Raw genomic sequence first — 20,291 nt, 5'->3', positions numbered from 1 at the left:
CTACAGGAGGAAAAAGGAGGACAGTGATTTCTCTACATGCTGCCCCCGCCTCCCCTCCTATCCAATGCTGGGCCCCCTGGAGCATTGGGCCCGGTTGCAATCGCAACCCCTGCAACCCCTGTAGTTACGCCCCTGGCGCTCAGCATATATGGATACCTTTGCTGGCAGCAGCTGTGGTGATTAAGTACTAAATACTATTTAGGTATACATGGAATATTGTCATGTATACCCATCATTAAATTCAGTGGGTGGTTGTTTGGGCGGTTAATGATGAGTAATACTGCACAATATTCCTGTGTTGATTTCTGTTAGGTTCTCTTTTTTTTGTTCAGCCCACTGGCTGCATGAGATGAAAAAAAAAAACCTACACTATATGCCAAACAAGGACCAGTAACGTACTGGTACGTTGCTGGACTTTGAGTGGTTATACCAGGATGATGCCTGCAGATTTAGGCATCACCTTTGTATAGTTTTTTACAGCCAGCGGTCGGCTTACATGTAAAAGCAATCCTAGCGGATAATTGGCCGCTAGACTGCTTTTACATGCAGTGGGAGTGGACTCCCCCCCACCCCCCTCCTGCCACCTTCCGCCGTCTTCCACAGTTTTTCTTGGGCTCTCCTGTCGAGAGTGTAGTCGGTGGTTCAGTTATCTAACTATAGAGCTGATTGGAGATGAGAATGGCTCCAATCATCTCTATGGCCTAAGATATCGGAAGTTACAAGCAATTCATGACTTCTGTTTCGCCAGAAATAAACAGCGCCATTGGGAAATTGGGAAAGCATTTTATCACACCAATTTTGGTGTGGTCAGATGCGTTAAGGTCAGAGGAGAGATCTAGAGTCTAAAAGACCTCAATTTTTTTAAAAAAAGAGTTCCTGTCACTACAGATTACTATCATAGGGGATATTTAAATTCACTGTGATAACAATAAAAATGATAAAAAAAAATAAAAAAAAAAAATGAAAGAAAAGGTGTCAAAATAACATAGAAAAGCAAATAAAAAAAAAATCAAGCCCCCCCCTGTCCCCCCCGTGCTTGCGCGCAAATGCGCACACAATCGTTGGTCTAGTGTCATATGTAAACCGCAATTGCACCATGCATGTGAGGTATCGCCGCGTATGCCAGGTTGAGGGCAGTAATTCTTGCAGTAGACCCCCTCTGTAAGTCCAAAGTGGTAACCTGTAAAGACTTTTAAAGGCTTTTAAAACCGTACGTAGTTTGTTGCCGCTGCACGGGCGTGCACAATTTTTAAAGCATGTCATATTTGGTGTCAATGTACTCGGCATAAGATCATCTTTTAAATTTTACCAAACAATTAGGAATTATATAGTGTATTTCTGCATTAAATATAAAAAAACTGTTTTTTTTTACGCAAAAATTTTGCTTGGAAAATGTGTGCGCAAATACCGTGTGACAAAAAAGAATTGCAACATCCACCGTTTTGTTCAGTAGGGCCTCTGCTTTAAAAAAAATATATAATGTTTGGGGGTTCAAAGTCATTTTCTTGTAAAAAAAAAATATTTTTTCATGTAAACAAAAAGTCACAGAAAAGGCTTGGTTTTCAAGTGGTTAGAAGAGTGGGTGATGTGTTTCTAAGATTGAGCATAAAATGCCAGGACTGTTCAAACACCCCCCAAATGACCTCTTTTTGGAAAGTAGACACCCAAAGCTATTTGCTGAGAGGCATATTGAGTCCATGGAGTATTTTACATTTTGCCCTAAGTTTCAGGAAAATTACAATTTGTTTTTTTTTTTGGTTTTTTTTTTACACAAAGTTGTCACTAAATGATATATTGCTCACGCATGCCATGGGTATATGTGAAATGACACCCCAAAATACATTCTACTGCTTCTCCTGAGTACAGGGATACCACATGTGTGAGACTTTTGGGGAGCCTAGCTGTGTACGGGACCCTGAAAACCAATCCCCATCTTCAGGTTTTCTAATGGCGTAAATTGTGTATTTTACCTCTGCACTACCTGTCACAGTTTCAGAGGCCCTGAGATTTCAAGATAGCACAGAACCCCCCCAAATGACCCCATTTTGCAAAGTAGACACTCTAAGCTATTAGCTGAGAGGCATGATGAGTCCATGGAATAGTTTATATTTTGCCACAAGTTTCGGGAAAATTATTATTATTTTTTTTTTTTACACAAAGTTGTCAGTAAATTATATAATGCTCACAAATGCCATGGGTATATGTGAAATGACACCCCAAAATACATTCTGCTGCTTCTCCTGAGTAAAGGGATACCACATGTGTGAGACCTTTTGGCAGTATAGCCGCGTACAGGACCCGGAAAACCAATCCCCACCTTCAGGCTTTCTAAGGGCGTAAATTGTTGATCTCACTCCTTACTACCTATCACACTTTTGAAGGCCATGAAATGCCAAGATGGCACAACCCCCCCCCCCCCCCAAATGACCCCATATTGCAAAGTAGACACTCCAAGCTGTTTGCTGAGAGACATGGTGAGTATTTTGCAGCTCTCATTTTTTTGGGAAAATTAAGAAAAAACAGGAAAATGCATTTTTTCCCCTCATTTTTCAATTTCCAAAACTTTGTGACAAAAGTGAGATCTGCAAAACACTCAACATGCCTCTCTGCAAATAACTTAGGGTGTCTACTTTCCGAAAAGGGGTCATTTGGGGGGGGGGGGGGGGGGGTTGTGCTGTCTTGGCATTTCATGGCCTCCAAAACTGTGATAGGTAGTCAGGAGTGAAATCTACAATTTACGCCCTTTGAAAGCCTGAAAGTGGTGATTGATTTTCGGGGTCCTGTACTCAGTTAGACTGCAAAAAGTCTCACACATGGGGTATCCCTGTACTAAGGAGAAGCAGCAGAATGTATTTTGGGGTGTCATTTCACATATACCCATGGCATGTGTGAGAAATATATCATTTAGTGACAACTTTGTGTAAAAAACAAAAAAAAAAATAAAATAATGATATATTTCCCGGAACTTGTGGCAAAATATAAAATATTCCATCGACTCACCATGCCTCTCAGCAAATAGCTTGGGGTGTCTACTTTGCAAAACGGGGTCATTTGGGGGGGGTTCTGTGCTATCTTGAAATTTCAGGGCCTCCGAAACTGCGATGGGTAGTGAGGAGTAAAATCAAAAATTTACGCCATTAGAAAACCTGAAGATGGTGATTGATTTTCGGGGTCCCGTACACAGCTAGGCTCCCAAAAAGTCTCACGCATGGAGTATCCCTGTACTCAGGAGAAGCGGCAGAATTTATTTTGGGGTGTCATTCCACATATACCCATGTCATGTGTGAGAAATTTATCTTTTAGTGACAACTTTGTGTTAAAAGAAATAAATAAAAATAAAAAAATAAAAAGAAATTGTAATTTTCCCAAAACTTGTGGCAAAATATAAAATATTCCATGGACTCACCATGCCTCTCAGCAAACAGCTTGGGGTGTCTACTTTCCAAAATGGGGTCATTTGGGGGGTTTTGTGGTATCTTGACATTTCAGGGCCTCCTAAACCGTTATAGGTAGTGAGAAAATGCAATGAAAACTGTACGCCCTTTGAAATTCTGATGGTGGGGATTGGTTTTCGAGGTCCCGTACACAGCTAGGCTCCCAAAAAGTCTCACATATGTGGTATCCCTGTACTCAGGAGAAGCAGCAGAATATATTTTGGGGTGTAATTACACATATACCCATGGCATGTGTGAGCAATATATAATTTCAATGACAACTTTGTGTAAAAAAAAAATAATTTTTTTTTTAGTCATTTTTCAAACACCTGTGACAAAAAAATTAAATATTCAATGAGCTCAACATGCCTCTCAGGACATTCCTTAGGATGTCTACTTTCCAAAAAGTGGTAGTTTGGGGGGTTTTGTACTGCCCTGCCATTTTAGCACTTCATGAAATGAGATAGGCAGTCAGAAATTAAAGCTGCGTAAATTTCAGTATTTACACCATAGTTTGTAGACGCTATAACTTTTGCGCAAACCAATAAAAATACACTCATTGAGATTTTTTTTGTCAAAGACATGTAGCTAAATACATTTTGGCCAAAAAATATGACATAAATTGAGTATATTGGATATTTTTGAAAAGACAAAGTTGAAAATGTCATTTTTTCTCAATATTTTTGCTCTTTTTTTATTAATATCGCAAAAAATGAAAAGTGCAGAGGTGATCAAATACCACTAAAAGAAAGCTCTGTTTGTGGGGAAAAAAAGGACGTAAATTTTGTTTGGGTACCACATTGCATGACCGCACAATTGTCAGTTAAAGTCTTGCAGTGCCGAGTTGCAAAAAGTGGTCTGGACGTAAAGCAGGAAAATCCTCCGGTCCTAAAGTGGTTAAAAAAAAGTACAAATCCAAGGTCTACTGCATCATTAAAGAGGAGCTCCAGGCTCCTTCAGAAAAAAAGTCAGCAGCTACAAATACTAAAGCTGCTGACTTTTAATATTAGAGCCCTTACCTGTACAGGCATCCGGTGGTGTCCTCACCTGAACCGATTCTTAAATTAGATATCGGCAGCTGGCGCCGCCATCTTGACAATGGGAAACTGTGCATGCACGACACGCACTGCACTTTGTGAATGAGCTGCAGTCTTCTGGGACCTGTGAAGAGTCCCAGAAGACTTTGGAGGAAGGAGGGGAGGGAGGCGAACTTCCGGCTCAGTTCGCCATGGCCTATAATGTGCATGGACACATTGGCTAACATTGAGGAGAGTTTCCAGCCAGAGAAAAGCTAAAGCTCAAAAAAGCTGCAGTGTGCATGAGCCCATACACAAACCTGTACATTTTTTGTTTTGTACAAATTACTACTATTTTTGTATATCACAATAATTCAGATAACCGTTGGTCCCAAAATATACAATAGTTACCAACAGGGCCGCTGTTAGAAATCACGGGGCCCCCTACAACCTACCTGACAGGGTCCCCCCCCTCCCCGGAAATATCAATTTGTTAAAATGCCATGGTCGCAATGGTATGCTTTGCAGCCATGGAAGAAATTAGAGCCTCGCTACTGACACCTGTTTTTTTGTTTTACTTTTTTAAATTGCTGAATGGCAATTTTACATTGTGAGACTGCATTGCAACTGTGAGCCAATTATATGACTTCAAGGTGCAGAGCCACCCTATTGAACTCAATGGGGAGTTTGACAGGTGGTACTACCTGTCAACCTGTCAAACTCTGTAGCCTGCGTTAAAAATGCCACAGCTATGAAGTAAAGCATCGCAGCCATGGCATGTACAGTCCTGTCTGACTATATGATAGCTGGCTTCTGTCGAAGGGGCATGACCAAAAAAGGTCTGCCGACCATCTCCCGATCAGTCCTCTCAGCCAATGGCCCGAGAGTGCTGAGCTGAGTGTTCTGGTGGGTGGGTGGTCCCCTTGTCAGAACACAATTGCACAGAAGGGGAGATTGCTGTACTGACATTGGGTTGTTAGTACAGCGGCTCTGACCTGAGGTGTAAGGTTTTTTCGTTCAGCCAGTAGGGTTGAATGATAAAAAAAAACTAGTATATACTAGGGGCACTAGGCTGCATTCACACTTGTGTGATGTTTCCTGAATGTGTGAAAAAGTGCACAGAGTAACGGGCGTTTTGCAGTGCATTTTGGAAATGCACTGCAAATGCGCAAAGCACTTGTGGTGTCATTAATTGTTAATGGCACCCCAAATGCAATTATCAGACCTGCGTTTTGTCATGTGGCAAAGCTGCATGTCTTAATAGGTACTAGAGTCTCTATGATGTGTTTGTCACACATATGACAGCCCATTCAAGTGAATAGGCTACCTATGTACGAAAAGGAAGAAAAAAAAATCGCAAGCAGGAACGTGTGTTCCTGCTATTTGAAGTATAAAGTGGGCCTTAGGAGTGGTATATTGAAAAGGTTGGGCAGAGATTTCAGCTGAAGAGAGAGATGTGTATACTGTCTCCCAGCTCCAGCACTACAGTAGCAGCTACCTGCAGTTCTAGGCTGGGTCCATATTCACCCCTCTCAAAAATCCTGAAATTTCTGTCCCCTTCACTGCAGCAGGAACACCCCAACCCCCCACACTCACCCCCTCCAGTAGAAGCATTGATGCATCCAAACCCTGGAGGTCACAGTGAAAACAGAGCAGTGAGAGGATGATCTGGAGGGAGGTGGAGCAAGCTTCCTGCTCATTCATCACACTGACAGGAGATAACACTGCCGACTACTGTCCAGGGGGAGACGGAGGGGAGTTTCAGGACCAGGCAGAGACACAAACAGAGACTCTGCAGCTGTCTCCTTCTACTTCAAATCAGGACACTTTGCCAGCATGTAGAACTGATCCCCCTGTCAGGCTGCTGGAGGGAGAAAGCTGGCAGTGTTGTAAGTGGATCCACAGGAGTCACAAGGCAGTACAGCCGGCTCTCCTCTCCTGCAGGTGCCCGGGCCCCTCTTCTGAAGTGACAGAGCTCGGGCCCCCTATAGGAGGGCTGGCTGTACTGGCTTATCAGTGGCCCTGGTTACCAACAATGGACATGTGTTTATATGCAGGGGAATACTAGACCAAACATGCCTGCAGATGTGGCCTGGTCTTTGTGTAGCGTAGACACATAGGTGCTAGTGTACATAGTTGTTTGTGTATGAAAATTTGGCTTGGCTGGCAGCCAAGCGGGGGTTTAATCTGGGCCAGGGCTGTGTGACTCAGGGATGCTGGATAACTCATCAAGCAGCATCTTTGGTGACTCCCCCTGCTTGCTGGAACTTTGGAGAAGCTTCCAGAAGTAGAGGGTGGAGTCTGGGAGGAGCTGCTTTGGGTATTCATGAGGGCCCCAGCCAATCTCCAGCAAAAGAGGCTGGCAGGGGGCAGGTAATCTTATAAGCACTCAGGAGTCATGCCAGAAGGGACAGTCGGGTGAAAAATGGAGGAGGAGGAGTGCTGGGGAGGCTGTCGGTGGCCCTTGAGGGTGCCTCCTAGACTGGGGGAGGAGACCTCGAGCCTATGGCTTGGGTGAAGTTGAAGGAGGGACGCTCTACAACACACGCAGGATATCCTTTCTGGAGGCATGGGAGTAAACAGGAGCAGGACAACATGTCCAGGAGTTCTCCAGAGGAGTCAGCCAGGTGGGATGGTGAGTGAGCAGTCTGGGAGGACTATGGAAATGTAGCCAGGAGGGCTAGTGAGAAAGGCAGCTGCAGCCAGGCGGGCTGGCAGTGCCTGAAGAGGGGGTACTGGGATCAGTAGCCACAGGGATGAAAGCTGGGCACTGACTTTTGCTCAACCAAGGGGCCTGGGGTCCCTGCATGTAAAGGGCTTTTGTTTTTTTATCTGACTGTTGTCAGATTAACCATGTGTGCCAGCTGAAGTTCTGTAAGCAAGTATGCTGGAGGAATATAGCTGTATATAGGAAGAGTTGTCCCTGAAGAGTTTCTGAAATCAAGTGAGCATCCCATAATTTGCCTACTCCCCATCCAAGTTTTATCCCCTCAAAAAAAAAATACAAAAAACAAAGTGTTGGACTATTTTCTGGGATACAATGGAAAATCTGTGTGCCTTGCTGTGCATGGTGGGGAATCCCTTTTCACCAGTGGCTCCTACGTGGGGGGTGCTACATATGGCTTTTTTATTTTTGAACATGAATACAACTACAGTTTCTAATATTACCAACGAATTTTTTAGCACCCCCTAATATGTTTTGTGATATTTTTACACGGGAAAAAGGGAGTACAGCTGAATAAATAAAGTTCATGGATGAATTAGCTGAATGAACCCAAAAATCATAAATCTGCTCTCAGTAGATATTGGCAGGCTGAATCACTCGACACCTTTTATAATCTCTTTGGAAATCCTGATTTTAGAACTCTTGTAATTGAGTGCCAAGCTTTGCCCACTTGCTTCAGCCATTACAAGAGGATCTAAATTTCTCTGTTGTATGTTCTAATACATTATAGAGGACACAGGCAAAGCAAAAGAAGTGAAAGGTCTTCTTCTATGGCAGTAGGAGGGAAGACTACAAGGCAGAACTAGAACCTTCAAAGGGAAATTAGTGCTGGAATATAAAAAGTGAATGGTGTAGTTGATCCAAAAATGTGCTATTTTTTTTTATTATTATTATTTTTTTTTTTTTTACACATAGCTAGAAAGAAGTGATTTTTAAATAAAAAGTAATCTCTATTGGGTAATGAAGACATGTATCCCATATATACAGTATATAACCCAAGTTGGATTAAAGTTCTGTCAGTGTATCTACAAAGATCTACAAAGATAAAGATATAAAGATGGGCTTCTTTGATCAGTACCCGATCAGCTTTGCAGTGGTATAAGCTTGTCTCCTGCATGACAAGCTGAAACATTACTTAAAAAAAATAATCCACTGGCACCCTGTCAGATGCCCATACCCTCAGATTACCCAAACTATAACCACTTTAGCCCCAGAGGATTTGGCTGTTCAAAGACCAGGCCCTATTTTGCGATTCACTGCGTGACTTTAACAGGCAATTACGCAGTCGTTCGTTGCTATACCTAAATGAAATTTATGTCCTTTTTTTCCCACAAACAGAGCTTTCATTTGGTGGTATTTGACCACCTGTGCAATTTTTATTTTTTGCGCTATAAACAAAAAAAGAGCGACAATTTTGAAAAAATAACAATATTTTTCACGTTTTGTATATGGAATTCTCAAAAAAAAAAGTAAAAATCAAAATGTTTTAACATTTTAAGCAAATTTGTTTCCTACTACAGATTTATGTAATTTTTATTGTTTTTTTTTTTAACTAGTAATGGCGGCGATCTGCGATTTTTTTTTGCGGGACTGCGACATTGCGGCGGACAGATCGGACCCCTGACTGACATTTTTGACACTTTTGGGAGTACCAGTGACATTACTACAGTAATCAGTGCTAAAAAAAATGCACTGCTACTGTCAAAATTACACTGGCAGGGAAGGGGTTAACTTTATTGGTGATCAAGGGGTTAAGTGTGTCCCTAGGGACATGATTCTAACTGTGGGGGGCGTGGCTTGTGATGTAATCACAGAGACATACAATCCTACATAGCAGGATCGCATAGCCTCTGTGATTACACCAGGGAGAATGACAGACGGCTGTGTTTACATCAGCCGTCTGTCTTTCTCCCTCTCCTGTGGAAGATTGCGAGTGGCCAGCGGACATCGGCTAGGCAGGGAACGAGCGGGGGCGGGAGTGTGCCACCAGGGGCGCGCGCTCCCCCCTACAGGCTCATGGGCGAGCGACGTAGGTCTACGTCGCTTTGCCAAGGAGAGGCTGACTGCCGCAGTAAATAGTCGTGCGGCGGTCGGCAAGTGGATAAGCTACATGCACTGTAATAATCAGTTCTCTTTGGTATTGTACAACCTTTGTAGTCCTGTCAAATGGACAGAAAACATGCTAATTTCTGTTGATTGAGGTATGGGATGACAGATGCTGTATTGTTTTAGACTTGGTACTAAAAGAGCCCATCAGTTCAGTAAATATATTCTAAGACAATTCATCCTAAACCGAAAAGGCAGGGCCGGTACAGGGGGGGGGGCGAAGGGGGAACCTGCCCTGGGCGGGGTGTTGAGGGGGGCTCCTCCTGCATCTAAGTGACAGGCATGGTTGTCACCCAAATGATCTGGCCAAAGTTGTTGCCGACGGTCCCCGCCCGCTGGTTTGCCCTCCACCTGTAGTGCTTGCTTCTGTATTCTTTCATCATTCTGGGTCTGGTCTTGGCATTTTCCGACAGCTTCTCCTCCCGCCCGTGGTCCCGCCCACTATCTGTAAAACTTCCCTAGACTTTGTGCTACAGGTCTGATAGGTGGTGGGTGGGCTGTGGGCGGGAACAGAAGCTGTCAGACAATGCAGAGACTAGACCCGGAATGATGAAAGAATACAGAAGCAAGCACTACAGGTGGTGGGCGGGACAGAAGCTGTCAGAAAATGCAGTTTCTGACAGCTTCTGTCCCAGCCCACCACCTGTAGTGCCTGCTTCTGTATTCTTTCATCATTCCGGGTCTAGTCTCTGCATTTTCTGACAGATTCTGTCCCCGCCCACGGCCCACCCACGGCCTGCCCACCACCTATCAGACCTGTAGCACAAAGTCTAGGGAAGTGCTACAGATAGTGGGTGGAACCACGGGCTGGAACAGAAGCTGTCGGAAAATGCAGAGACCAGACCCAGAATGATGAAATACAGAAGCAAGCACTACAGGTGGTGGGCGGGACAGAAGCTGTCAGAAAATGCAGTTTCTGACAGCTTCTGTCCCAGCCCACCACCTGTAGTGCCTGCTTCTGTATTCTTTCATCATTCCGGGTCTAGTCTCTGCATTTTCTGACAGATTCTGTCCCCGCCCACGGCCCACCCACGGCCCGCCCACCACCTATCAGACCTGTAGCACAAAGTCTAGGGAAGTGCTACAGATAGTGGGTGGAACCACGGGCTGGAACAGAAGCTGTCGGAAAATGCAGAGACCAGACCCAGAATGATGAAATACAGAAGCAAGCACTACAGGTGGAGGGAAAACCAGTGGGCGGGGGCAGTCGGCAACAACTTTGGCCAGATCATTTGGGTGACAACCATGCCTGCCCCGTACCGGCCCTGGCTGTAAGGGGCTGGCCACGTCTGCTGCGACCATTTCCGGATGGATTAGGCAGACGGTGGTTCAGGCCTATTCCATTCAGGGTCAGGATCCTCCGTTCCCTGTTAAGGCAAATTCTACATGGGCGCTTAGTGCCTCTTGGTCCCTTCCATTATCAGGTGTCAGTGGTGTAGGTTTGCTACAAAACTGAAGAGCTAGAGCAGGAAGTGGGAGTATACCCCCTGGGACTGCCCTATGGGCGTAGTCAAACTCTTTTAACTCATTTCTGCCTACTGTCACATGTGCTTAGGGTGAACCTGGTCTCATCTGTGAAAAGCACATGGCACCATTGGTGGACCTGCCAATTCTGGTGTTCATTGGCAAATACCAATCGAGCTCCACGGGCTGGGCAGTGAGCACACGGCCCACTAGAGGACGTCAGGCCACCTTTATGAAGTGTGTTTCTGATTGTTTGGGTGGAGACATTCCCACCAGTGGCCTGCTGGAGGTCATTTTGTAGGGCTCTGGCAGTGCTCATCCTGTTCTTCTTTGCACAAAGGAGTAGATACCGGTCCTATGGATAGATTAAGGACATCCATGGCCCTTTCCAGCTCTCCTACAGTAACTGCCTGTCTGCTAGAATCTCCTCAATGCTCTTGAGACTGTGCTGAGAGACACAGCAAACCTTCTGGCAATGGCACGTATTGCTGTGCCATCCTGGAGGAGTTGGAATTGCCTATGCAACCTCTATAGGATCTAAGTATCGCTTTATGCTACCAGTAGGGACACTGACCCTAGCCAAGTGCAAAACTAGTGAAAAACTGTCAAAAAAGATAAGTAGGGGAAAAAAATGTCAGTGGGCTACACCTGTAAATTAATTCCTGTTTTGGAGGTTGTTCCATTGTTGCCCATCTAGTGCACCTGTTGTTAATTTAATTAACACCAAAGCAGCTGAAACTGATTAACAACCCCCTCTGCTACCTAACTGACCAGATCAATATCCCAGGAGTTTAATTGACTTGATGCTATACTCTGGTTAAAAAGTGTTAAAAAGCTGACTTTCCTACTCTAGCAAGTTCTTTCTCCCACCAGAAGAATAGTATACAATTGAGAATCAGCTGAATTATCGGTGCTCCCTTACCAGGAATCCCACAGCAAACACAAGAGTGAAAGTGATTTTGCCTTTATTTCAGTTATAAGTTTACAGATAGTAGCAAACACTTCCCAGATAACAGGCCACCAGGTTATTTTTTAATGCTTATGTTCTTCTGGGGAGATTTTCCTTTACTTCCTCTCCTGGAGTGAGAATAAATCTTTCCAACATGAACAGAATTGCCATTGTAAGGGCTCTGCCTTAAACTTGAGTGTCCCTAACCAAATTTAGTGTTTGCAGCTTGGCTGTAGTCAGCTTAAGTTTTGTTACTATCTGGGTTTGTTAGGTTTCCTCCAAACCTAAGTAAGGACATTATTTGCGTCTGCCTGTCACTGGGCAGTGTTCTCCAGTAGTTAAGTGTAAGAATACAATGTTTTGATCTATAACTATTTATTCTGCTCTTTATTCTGCTCTGGGAGATCACTGAGGGGTTTATGCCAGTGTAGACTGGGGAGAAGAAAAACTATTTAAAGAGACCTTCTAGGGGGTTCCTTCCCCCTCAGGCTTTGTCTGGTGAGGGGGTGTGTGTGAAGGGTCCAGTCTTGGTCCCCAGGCCCACTGCCTTTAAGGATTGAAGTCCAAAAGTCTTTTCTTTTCAGGTCTAGTGCCCAGGGAAGGAAGCTGAAGAAAAGTCCTGCTTACTCAATTCCAAGTTCACAAGGTCAAATTAACTGTCTGAGCTTAAAGGTCCACAAGTAGCCTGTGACAGGGGCTGAGGGGCTGAAGATACTTAATGATAGTTGTCCGTCTGGCCTACTGATTAGCCTATGGCAAGATACTATTGAGCATAGAGGATTCTTGCTGGCGTTGTTGATATCCTGTACCCCCAAGACTCTCTTCCCCTCTTCGGCATCAGTGGCTCCTTCAGTTATTGGCTGCAGCTATAGGTCAAATCACCATCAGAACAGATAATAGGACTTTTTAAATAAAACAGTGAGTGCTACATCATCTTAGAGAATGATCATAGAAACAGGTATCCACATTGGAAGATTTCCCTGACACTTATAAATACAGTGACAACTCCTTCTGTCTCAGTGGGGACATAAATGGGAATATACACCTGACAGGTAGTTTAACCCTTCCCTTCTTTATCTAAAACATAAAAAAATTGCCTTCACATACACTTTAAAAAAAAACAAAAACAATACCGATCAGATGTATTAAAAGGATAAGTTCACCTTTTGTAATATGTTACACTTACTCCCCCCCCCCCGATCCCCCTTTGTAACATTGAGTGGAGGATCTTCTCCCTGCGCTTGCTGTCACAGTTTTAAAAAAGTGGCTCCACCCACCTGGTGTCGTTGTTTATTCACAGAGTTCTGTAATTGTGAGAACTACAAGTACGACATCCTTTGCAGCTGTCGGCTTGTAGTTTTCAATGAACTAGGGTGCTGTTGAGTACTCTACCTGGTACATTAATGCTTCCTGTCAGTGTGTAACTGCCTGCCCATACGACGTACGAACAGACAGCTTACACTGACAGTCTGCAAGAGTCCTGCATTGCACCTGTGATCAGCTCCTAATAAAAGAAAAAAAAAATGCACATGTTTTTACCTACAAAGAGATTTATATATATATATTTATTTATTTATTTATTTACAAAGGTGAATTTCTCCTGATTAAATCAGTGATGATTATGAAACACAGCCTTTCCTTCTCTACCGAACCGCCCCCCCCCCCCCCCCATACAATTCTAGCACATTCCAAATAATTTTAAAGATTTGGCATCATGCAGTGACTTCAAAATGCATCAAGTTGTGATTACAGTGAAAGCAGAAGAGAAAAGGGAATATGCATTTAGAAAATGGCTGTATTGATTTTGGAAATAAGGAGTCTCATCGGTAGAAGATCAGTACGGAGGCTTCTATTAATGCCTTGCTGGCACTGGCACCAGTATGTGTCCCAACACCATTCCAGTCCATTGATGCAAAGTCTCCACATTGCCTAGGATTCCCTTCTGGAGCGAAGCCACCTCCTCCAATGCAATACTGAAATAAAAGAAGGAAAATCATATCTCAGTTAGATCACTATCATGACAAAATTAAATAAACATGCCATTGTGGTGAGACCAAAATGACAGTTTCTGGGAAATATACTACCATCTGCAAAATAGCCTACTGTGTATTTAATGCCTAGAACACTAAGCTACGTGTGACCAGTTTAAAGCCAATCAGGAATCTTTACTGTAAAGGCAAAATCCTACAAGGATTATGATGGCTCTCAAAAGCACAGAAAGCATTCTCTGGGCTTGTCATTCCAAACCTGTCTAGGTAAGAGATTTAGATTAGCCTGAATATAAATCCATGCCAAATGTCTGTATTCTTCTTGAATAGGGCAAATTCTGGGCAAATGTTGTTGCCCACCTGTCATGCTTTGAGTGGTCTTTGGCCCTGGCAGCAACAACATAGCAACCAATAATGGGGAAATAGCTTGATAATTCAGCCACTTACTGTAAAAGTGTGCAGGTGTGTGTGCTTGTTGGGAATGAGGGGGTGGAGGGTGTGGGCGAAAAGCAGCCATAGTGTAACTGTATATGGGAGTCTTTAGGAGGATGATAGGGAGAGATCACTGATTACATAGGGGAAAGATTGGGATCAGTTAGAAAGCTGTGCTTTACTTCTGTAATTTTCAGTGTTGGGGTGCATTCTCAGGTGTGTTATGCTATGCTGTGCTGAAAATAAGTACTGCATGCAGCACTTTTCTTCATTAAGCACCACTGACGTATGCTGCAAACTGCCATTATATGGAACAAGGCATTTTGCCTTGTCTATGTGTTGGAACTGTGTTGGGCAACGCTGTTCAGCACAGCCCAATCAATATGGTGTGAACCAGCACTAAAGAAGAGAAAGGGGAGATTGTTTCATGTTTCTTCATCTGGAAAGAGCCTTCTAACTGCTCCAAACATCAACTACATCACCTTGCCCCTATACTACTAGTGGAGAATGTAGCCACAAATATGCATAGGTGGCCAGATCAGGAAAATAAAATAGGTGAACAGTTTCTTTAATTTGCATAGTCTGAGGGCTGGTGCTGCAACTGACAGGTAGGGTTATTGGGAAGGCTACAGGAAGAGTCAGTATGAAGGTTGGTATTACATTTTACAGGGAAGACTATTGTGAGGGTTACAGGAAGGGTTCATTTTAGAGATGCAGAAAGGGTTAGTAGTACAGTTACAGGGAGATTTAGGACCTATTCACACCAGCACTGCATTTTAGTGCAGTGGTAGGATGCCAACAGTGCCGATACACTGATTGTGGCACATCGCACTGTTACTCTTTTATTAAGCGGACTTTATTGAAATATCAAAAAGTAAGCACTGTTTGCCATATGATTTTTCAGTGCACACCACTGCAACGTGATAATGTGAACTAGCCTGGTAGAAGACAAGGCTCTTTTTCCTTCTCTTGCATTGGGACTGTTCCCAATACAGCCCCACCACACCTGCTGTGAATTGGCCCCAAGTGTTAAAATAATGATTAGTGTTAGCGGTGCAAGGTGGATAGTGGTAAGCTGGCTTTACATGGATTAAAATTTGGCTGGCTTAGCAGGGACTGACCAAGATTTGATGCATTTGTGGGCAGGCAGATTGTACCCAAGTCGATCCATTGATCAACTTGGGTATAACCAGCCTGTTGGGATTTTTTTTTATATTCGATTACTGCCGGTGGCTATAGCCTCTAGGAGTATAGGAGTAATTATTGTGTTCTGCCGGCTAGGAAAGCTCCCCGTTGATGGGGGAATCAAACCATTTTTTTTCCTTCCCACCCACCCATGCTACGAGCAGGGTTAGTTGGGGGAGGGGGGGTTTGGGTGGGGATCGTTTTAGAGTTGCAGAGAGATTTGTTATAGTTACATGGAGGGTTAGTGGGAGGGGGGGGGGGGTTTACTTGCACTAATCTCCAACCTAAAAGGTATCATAGTTTTGGTGATCTATAGTTAATATTGAATATCTAGGCAAATATTTGTTTTACTGGTACTTGTGAAAATGTATGAAACAGTCTCAGCAACCGAGGGTAGTTTAATAAAAAGGACTGTGACAGCAAAAGATTTCTGATACAAAATGATTATTAGCTTTCATAGAAGCTCACTAAGACTGTCACTCACTGTCATTGAGTTTTTATTGGCCACTAGTAACAACCTACATGTTCAGGATTGCATTCAGTAGTCCTTATTCCGGGACATAATGCAAACGTTGCTTTTTCATTGTTGATTACTCGGAATTGGACAAAGCCAGGAGGGATGAGGTCTGCAAAAGACAGTTTAAGATGTCAGAGTTGTTATGCATCCAAAGTATCACTTAGAGCCGGTTCACACTACCGCGACCAGAAAGTCGCCCATTGAAGGAGAGACTTTGTTTAGAGACTTGTAAGCGACTTGGAAGAGACTTGTGCACTACTTTGAAGAGACTTAAATGATAGGCGACTTTGTCTGTGGGGAATGCCTGGCTAATCTTTTTCTTCTTCCTGGAAAGTCTGATAACAAGTCGCTTGAAATAAGATAAGGATCCGACTTGGAGGCAACTCCCATTGAAGTCTATGTGCACAAGTCGGACAGAGGTCGCCTTGAAGTAGTACAGGAACCTTTTCTAAAGTCAGAGCGACTTCAGTAGTGCATATTAAGACGGCTCTCATTCATTTACATTGAATTTGTGATGACAAGAGACTTGGGGCGACTTGAGGGCACACAAGTCGTGTCCCAAGTCGGAGTAGTGTGAACCGGCTCTCAGACATATAGGGCCTAATTCAGTATAAGTTTGGAGTAGAGCTGCTCACTTCTCCAGAAATAACTCCAGCCTAAACTCATTGCATCCTAATTAGGTAAGTGGCTGGAGTTAAACCATCAACTAGATGCTTTAATGAATTCGGAGTTGGAGTTAACTTAGACTGAATTCGGGTTTGGAGTTAACTTAGGCTGAATTTGAGTTTGGAGTTAGCCAAATTCCCTTTGTGTTTTTCATAAAAGGAAATTTGTCTATTCTGAATCACTATTACACAGCAATGTCATCTATTATGGTTTATTTTAATTTTAAGGTATAGTTATGTATCTTATGTGTTTTAACCTTTAGATTTTCTAATAGCAGACTACACAGCTGTCTAATTAGCAGTCTTCATTCTTTATTCATCTGAAACTTTCAGGCATATCTGATTGTATTCAGCACTTTGGTGTAGTGGGCTAAGCTCACAGCTAAAGATTGCTAGGTCATGAGTTCAAGGCCAGACCATGATAACACCCTGTGTGCCATAATTTTTTTTGGCCACATAGTAATACATTGGCTACATCACCTAAAATTGCATGTCAATGGCCATGTATATTCAAGAAACAAACATGCATATGTGCAGAGTGCAATTATGCATTTGCCAAGTTTCAGTATTTATTTATAGCTGTCTAAAATTTAGGAAGGTGATGGCACACTTGGGATTTGAACTCATGCTCTCAGTGTTTATAGCCAGGAACACTAACCACTGAACCATTGAGCTGAGCATGATTACCCCCCTGGAATATTTATTCCCATGTTTCAATAGTTAACCACTTCCTTACAGGGCAGTTACACCCCTTCCTGCCCAGGCCAATTTTCAGCTTTTTATACTGTTGCATATTGAATGACAATTCCGCGGTCATGCAACCTTGTACCTAACACAAATGTATCACAGTATTTTCATTAAAAAAATAGTGCTTTCTTTTGGTGGTATTTGATCACTGCAAGGTTTTTTTTCTATTGGCAAAAAGAACACCTAAATGTTTGACCCCTAAAATAATGTGCTTTTTGTTTATGTAATAAAATTTGGTAAATCAATATGTTTTTTGTTGCACTGACGAGCATTGAAGAGGCTGCGCTGGCAGGCACTGATGAGACACTAATAATATGCAGCACTGATAGACAGATAGGTGGCACTGATATGCAGCATTGATGGGCATTGATAGGTGGCACTGATGGGCAATGATTGGCACTGGTGGGCAGCACTGAAAGATGGTAATGATGGGCAGCACTGATGAGGAGGGCACTAACAGGTTCCCTGAGCACTGATTGGCATCAATGGTGGCATGGGTGGGCATCCCTGGTGGCTCTAGTGGCATCCCCCAAGGGTCTGCACTGGTAATCAATGCTCTGATTACAAGCACAGACCCCCCCCCCCCACACACACACACTTAATTTGCATATGAATGCCATTTCTTCACAGCTGAAAGTGGCCCTCAACATGATTAGCCAGTTGATTGTGACCACTTGCTGGAATGTGTGCAAGCCAATGTGGTGTCATTTCTGGTCCAGGGCGAACGCCAATGTGCCATTTGCAATTTATTGTAAAGAGATTTTGCTTTATTTTAAAAATGGCGCACACAGACAACTAAAATGTATTGGAAATGTTTTACCCAGGCCAGTGATGGTAACCCTTAACCCCCCCCCCCCCCCAAGATGTTTTTGCCCTACATTTCCCAAAATGCTCATGTACTCTGCAGTGTAGGTGAGCATCATGGGAAATGTTACAAAACACCTGTGTTGCCAAGGTTCATCATCACTGACCTAAACCAACTAAAAAGGCGAGTGAGCGCTGTAGCAATCTTTTATTTAGTAATCATTTTTAGTGATTTTTTTATTAAATGTTTTGGTTACATTCATCCACAGAGGCTGAAGGGAAATTTGGTATTATTCCTTAATTTATATATTTTTAGCTAAATATATACATAAACACTTTAATTTTTTCTTAAAATTTAGCCCCCCCACACACACACACACCCCCCCCCCCCCCCCCCCACACACACCCCCCCCCCCCACACACACCCCCCCCCCCCACACACACACCCCCCCCCCACACACACACACACACACACACACACACACACACCCCCCCCCCACACACACACACACACACCCCCCCCCCCACACACACACACACACACACCCCCCCCCCACACCCCACACCCCCCCCCCACACCCCACACCCCCCCCCCACACCCCACACCCCACCCCCACACACACCCCCACACCCCACACACACCCCCACACCCCACACACACCCCCACACCCCACACACACCCCCACACCCCACACACACCCCCACACCCCACACACACCCCCACACCCCACACACACCCCCACACCCCACACACACCCCCACACCACACACACACCCCCACACACACACACACACCCCCACACACACACACACACCCCCACACACACACACCCCCCCACACACACACACCCCCCCACACACACACACCCCCCCACACACACCCCCACACACACACACACACACACACACACCCCCCCCACACACACACACACACCCCATACACACACACCCCATACACACACACACACACCCATACACACACACACACACCCATACACACACACACACACCCATACACACTTTGCTGGAGTAAAGGGAGAAACCCTACCCATGTTCATACTGCACGGCCATTGCACACACACACAAAAAATACAAGAAATTGATTACATTCAATAGACACAAAAGGTATCTGAATTACATCTAGACAAATAAGAAAAGAAAACAAAAAACCAGGAGCTGTGTACAAATGAATAAGCTTTATTGAACATGTATAAAACATCAGTAATCACTCAAGCAAGCATGTGAAATGTGAAATGTGAAATGCCCCCCAAATCAAGTAATTTTTATTCAAATTACAGTGCAAAAAGATACAACATATGATGGATAGATAGAGCTTACAATATCCAAAAGTCAAGCAAAATAAGTTGTAGACACCTTAGTATTAAGCATTAAACATACCCAACATACTTTTATGTTAATTGTTTGCATGAGCCTGTCTTTCCATTTAAATACCATCAAATCAGTAGAACATACAGCTACACAGAGGCATGAAAATAAAAAAAAAACATGTATAGAGTACATAAAGACACACTTTGCAAAAACTATACCAAACAGTTAGAGCATGAAAAGTATTCATCCAAAAGAATACACTTACTGCAATATGGATCATTAGGCATGCCAGCAAACCACCACCCACCCCCCCCCCAAAAGCAAATTCGGACATAAAGACCTGTGGCCCTTCCACAGGCCAAATGATATGATCTCATACATCCCTTTATATAACCTTGGTTAAACTACACCCACCCAGTATAGGAAACGCCCAGCAAAGTAATTAATTGGGTCTGTTGGTTCCTAAACCAAAATCACCAGTTCACTAATGAATGAGTGTTTGGCTGGCCATCCATGATCCAAGTTTCTTACAAGTCAACACACATAAGAAATGCTTTCAATAATCTCAGCATGAGCACAAAGTGGCTTTTTCATTTAGACTAATGCCTCGTACACACGTACCGATCGTCGGCCGACCGATCGGCCGTCTTTTGTCCAGGGCTGTCCTGTCTGTTGAAAACTGCAAAAGACTGCACACAAATTTTGTCGGCCAACAACAGACGACTGCAGAAGTGATGTCATGTGATGGTTAACTTTCCGTGTGTTTTTTCTTTTCTGAGCATGCCCAGTCTTGCAAATCTGCTGATTGTCGGCCGAATTCTGTACTGACTGGCGAACAATCGGCCGTTCTGGTGTCGGCATACAAACATTTTAATGCTTGCACGACAGATTCTGTTCGGCCGAAAATGCGCTGTCGGCTGTCGGAAGCAT

General features: G+C 43.8%; 2 protein-coding genes across 2 annotated transcripts in view; both read right to left on the bottom strand.

Annotated features, from left to right (window-relative positions):
• The window catches only part of LOC309559096 (intelectin-1-like), a 113,381-nt gene that overhangs the window by 35,485 nt on the left and 57,605 nt on the right, over positions 1 to 20,291 (bottom strand). The window lies entirely within an intron of this gene.
• Positions 13,459 to 20,291, bottom strand: part of LOC309558867 (intelectin-1-like) — a 62,612-nt gene continuing 55,779 nt past the window's right edge. Inside the window, exons 5-6 of the mRNA XM_082261954.1 lie at positions 15,822 to 15,925; positions 13,459 to 13,667 (exon numbers count right to left, since the gene is read on the bottom strand). Coding sequence (XP_082118080.1) covers positions 13,515 to 13,667; positions 15,822 to 15,925 — 257 coding nt within the window. The 3' untranslated portion in view covers positions 13,459 to 13,514. The remainder of the gene's footprint in view (positions 13,668 to 15,821; positions 15,926 to 20,291) is intronic.

Source organism: Pelophylax lessonae, assembly GCF_965119305.1.
Source record: "Pelophylax lessonae genome assembly, chromosome: 6".
Taxonomy (NCBI): domain Eukaryota; kingdom Metazoa; phylum Chordata; class Amphibia; order Anura; family Ranidae; genus Pelophylax; species Pelophylax lessonae.
Note: the sequence above shows the minus strand (reverse complement) of the source record. Positions and strands in the feature narration are given on the sequence as shown.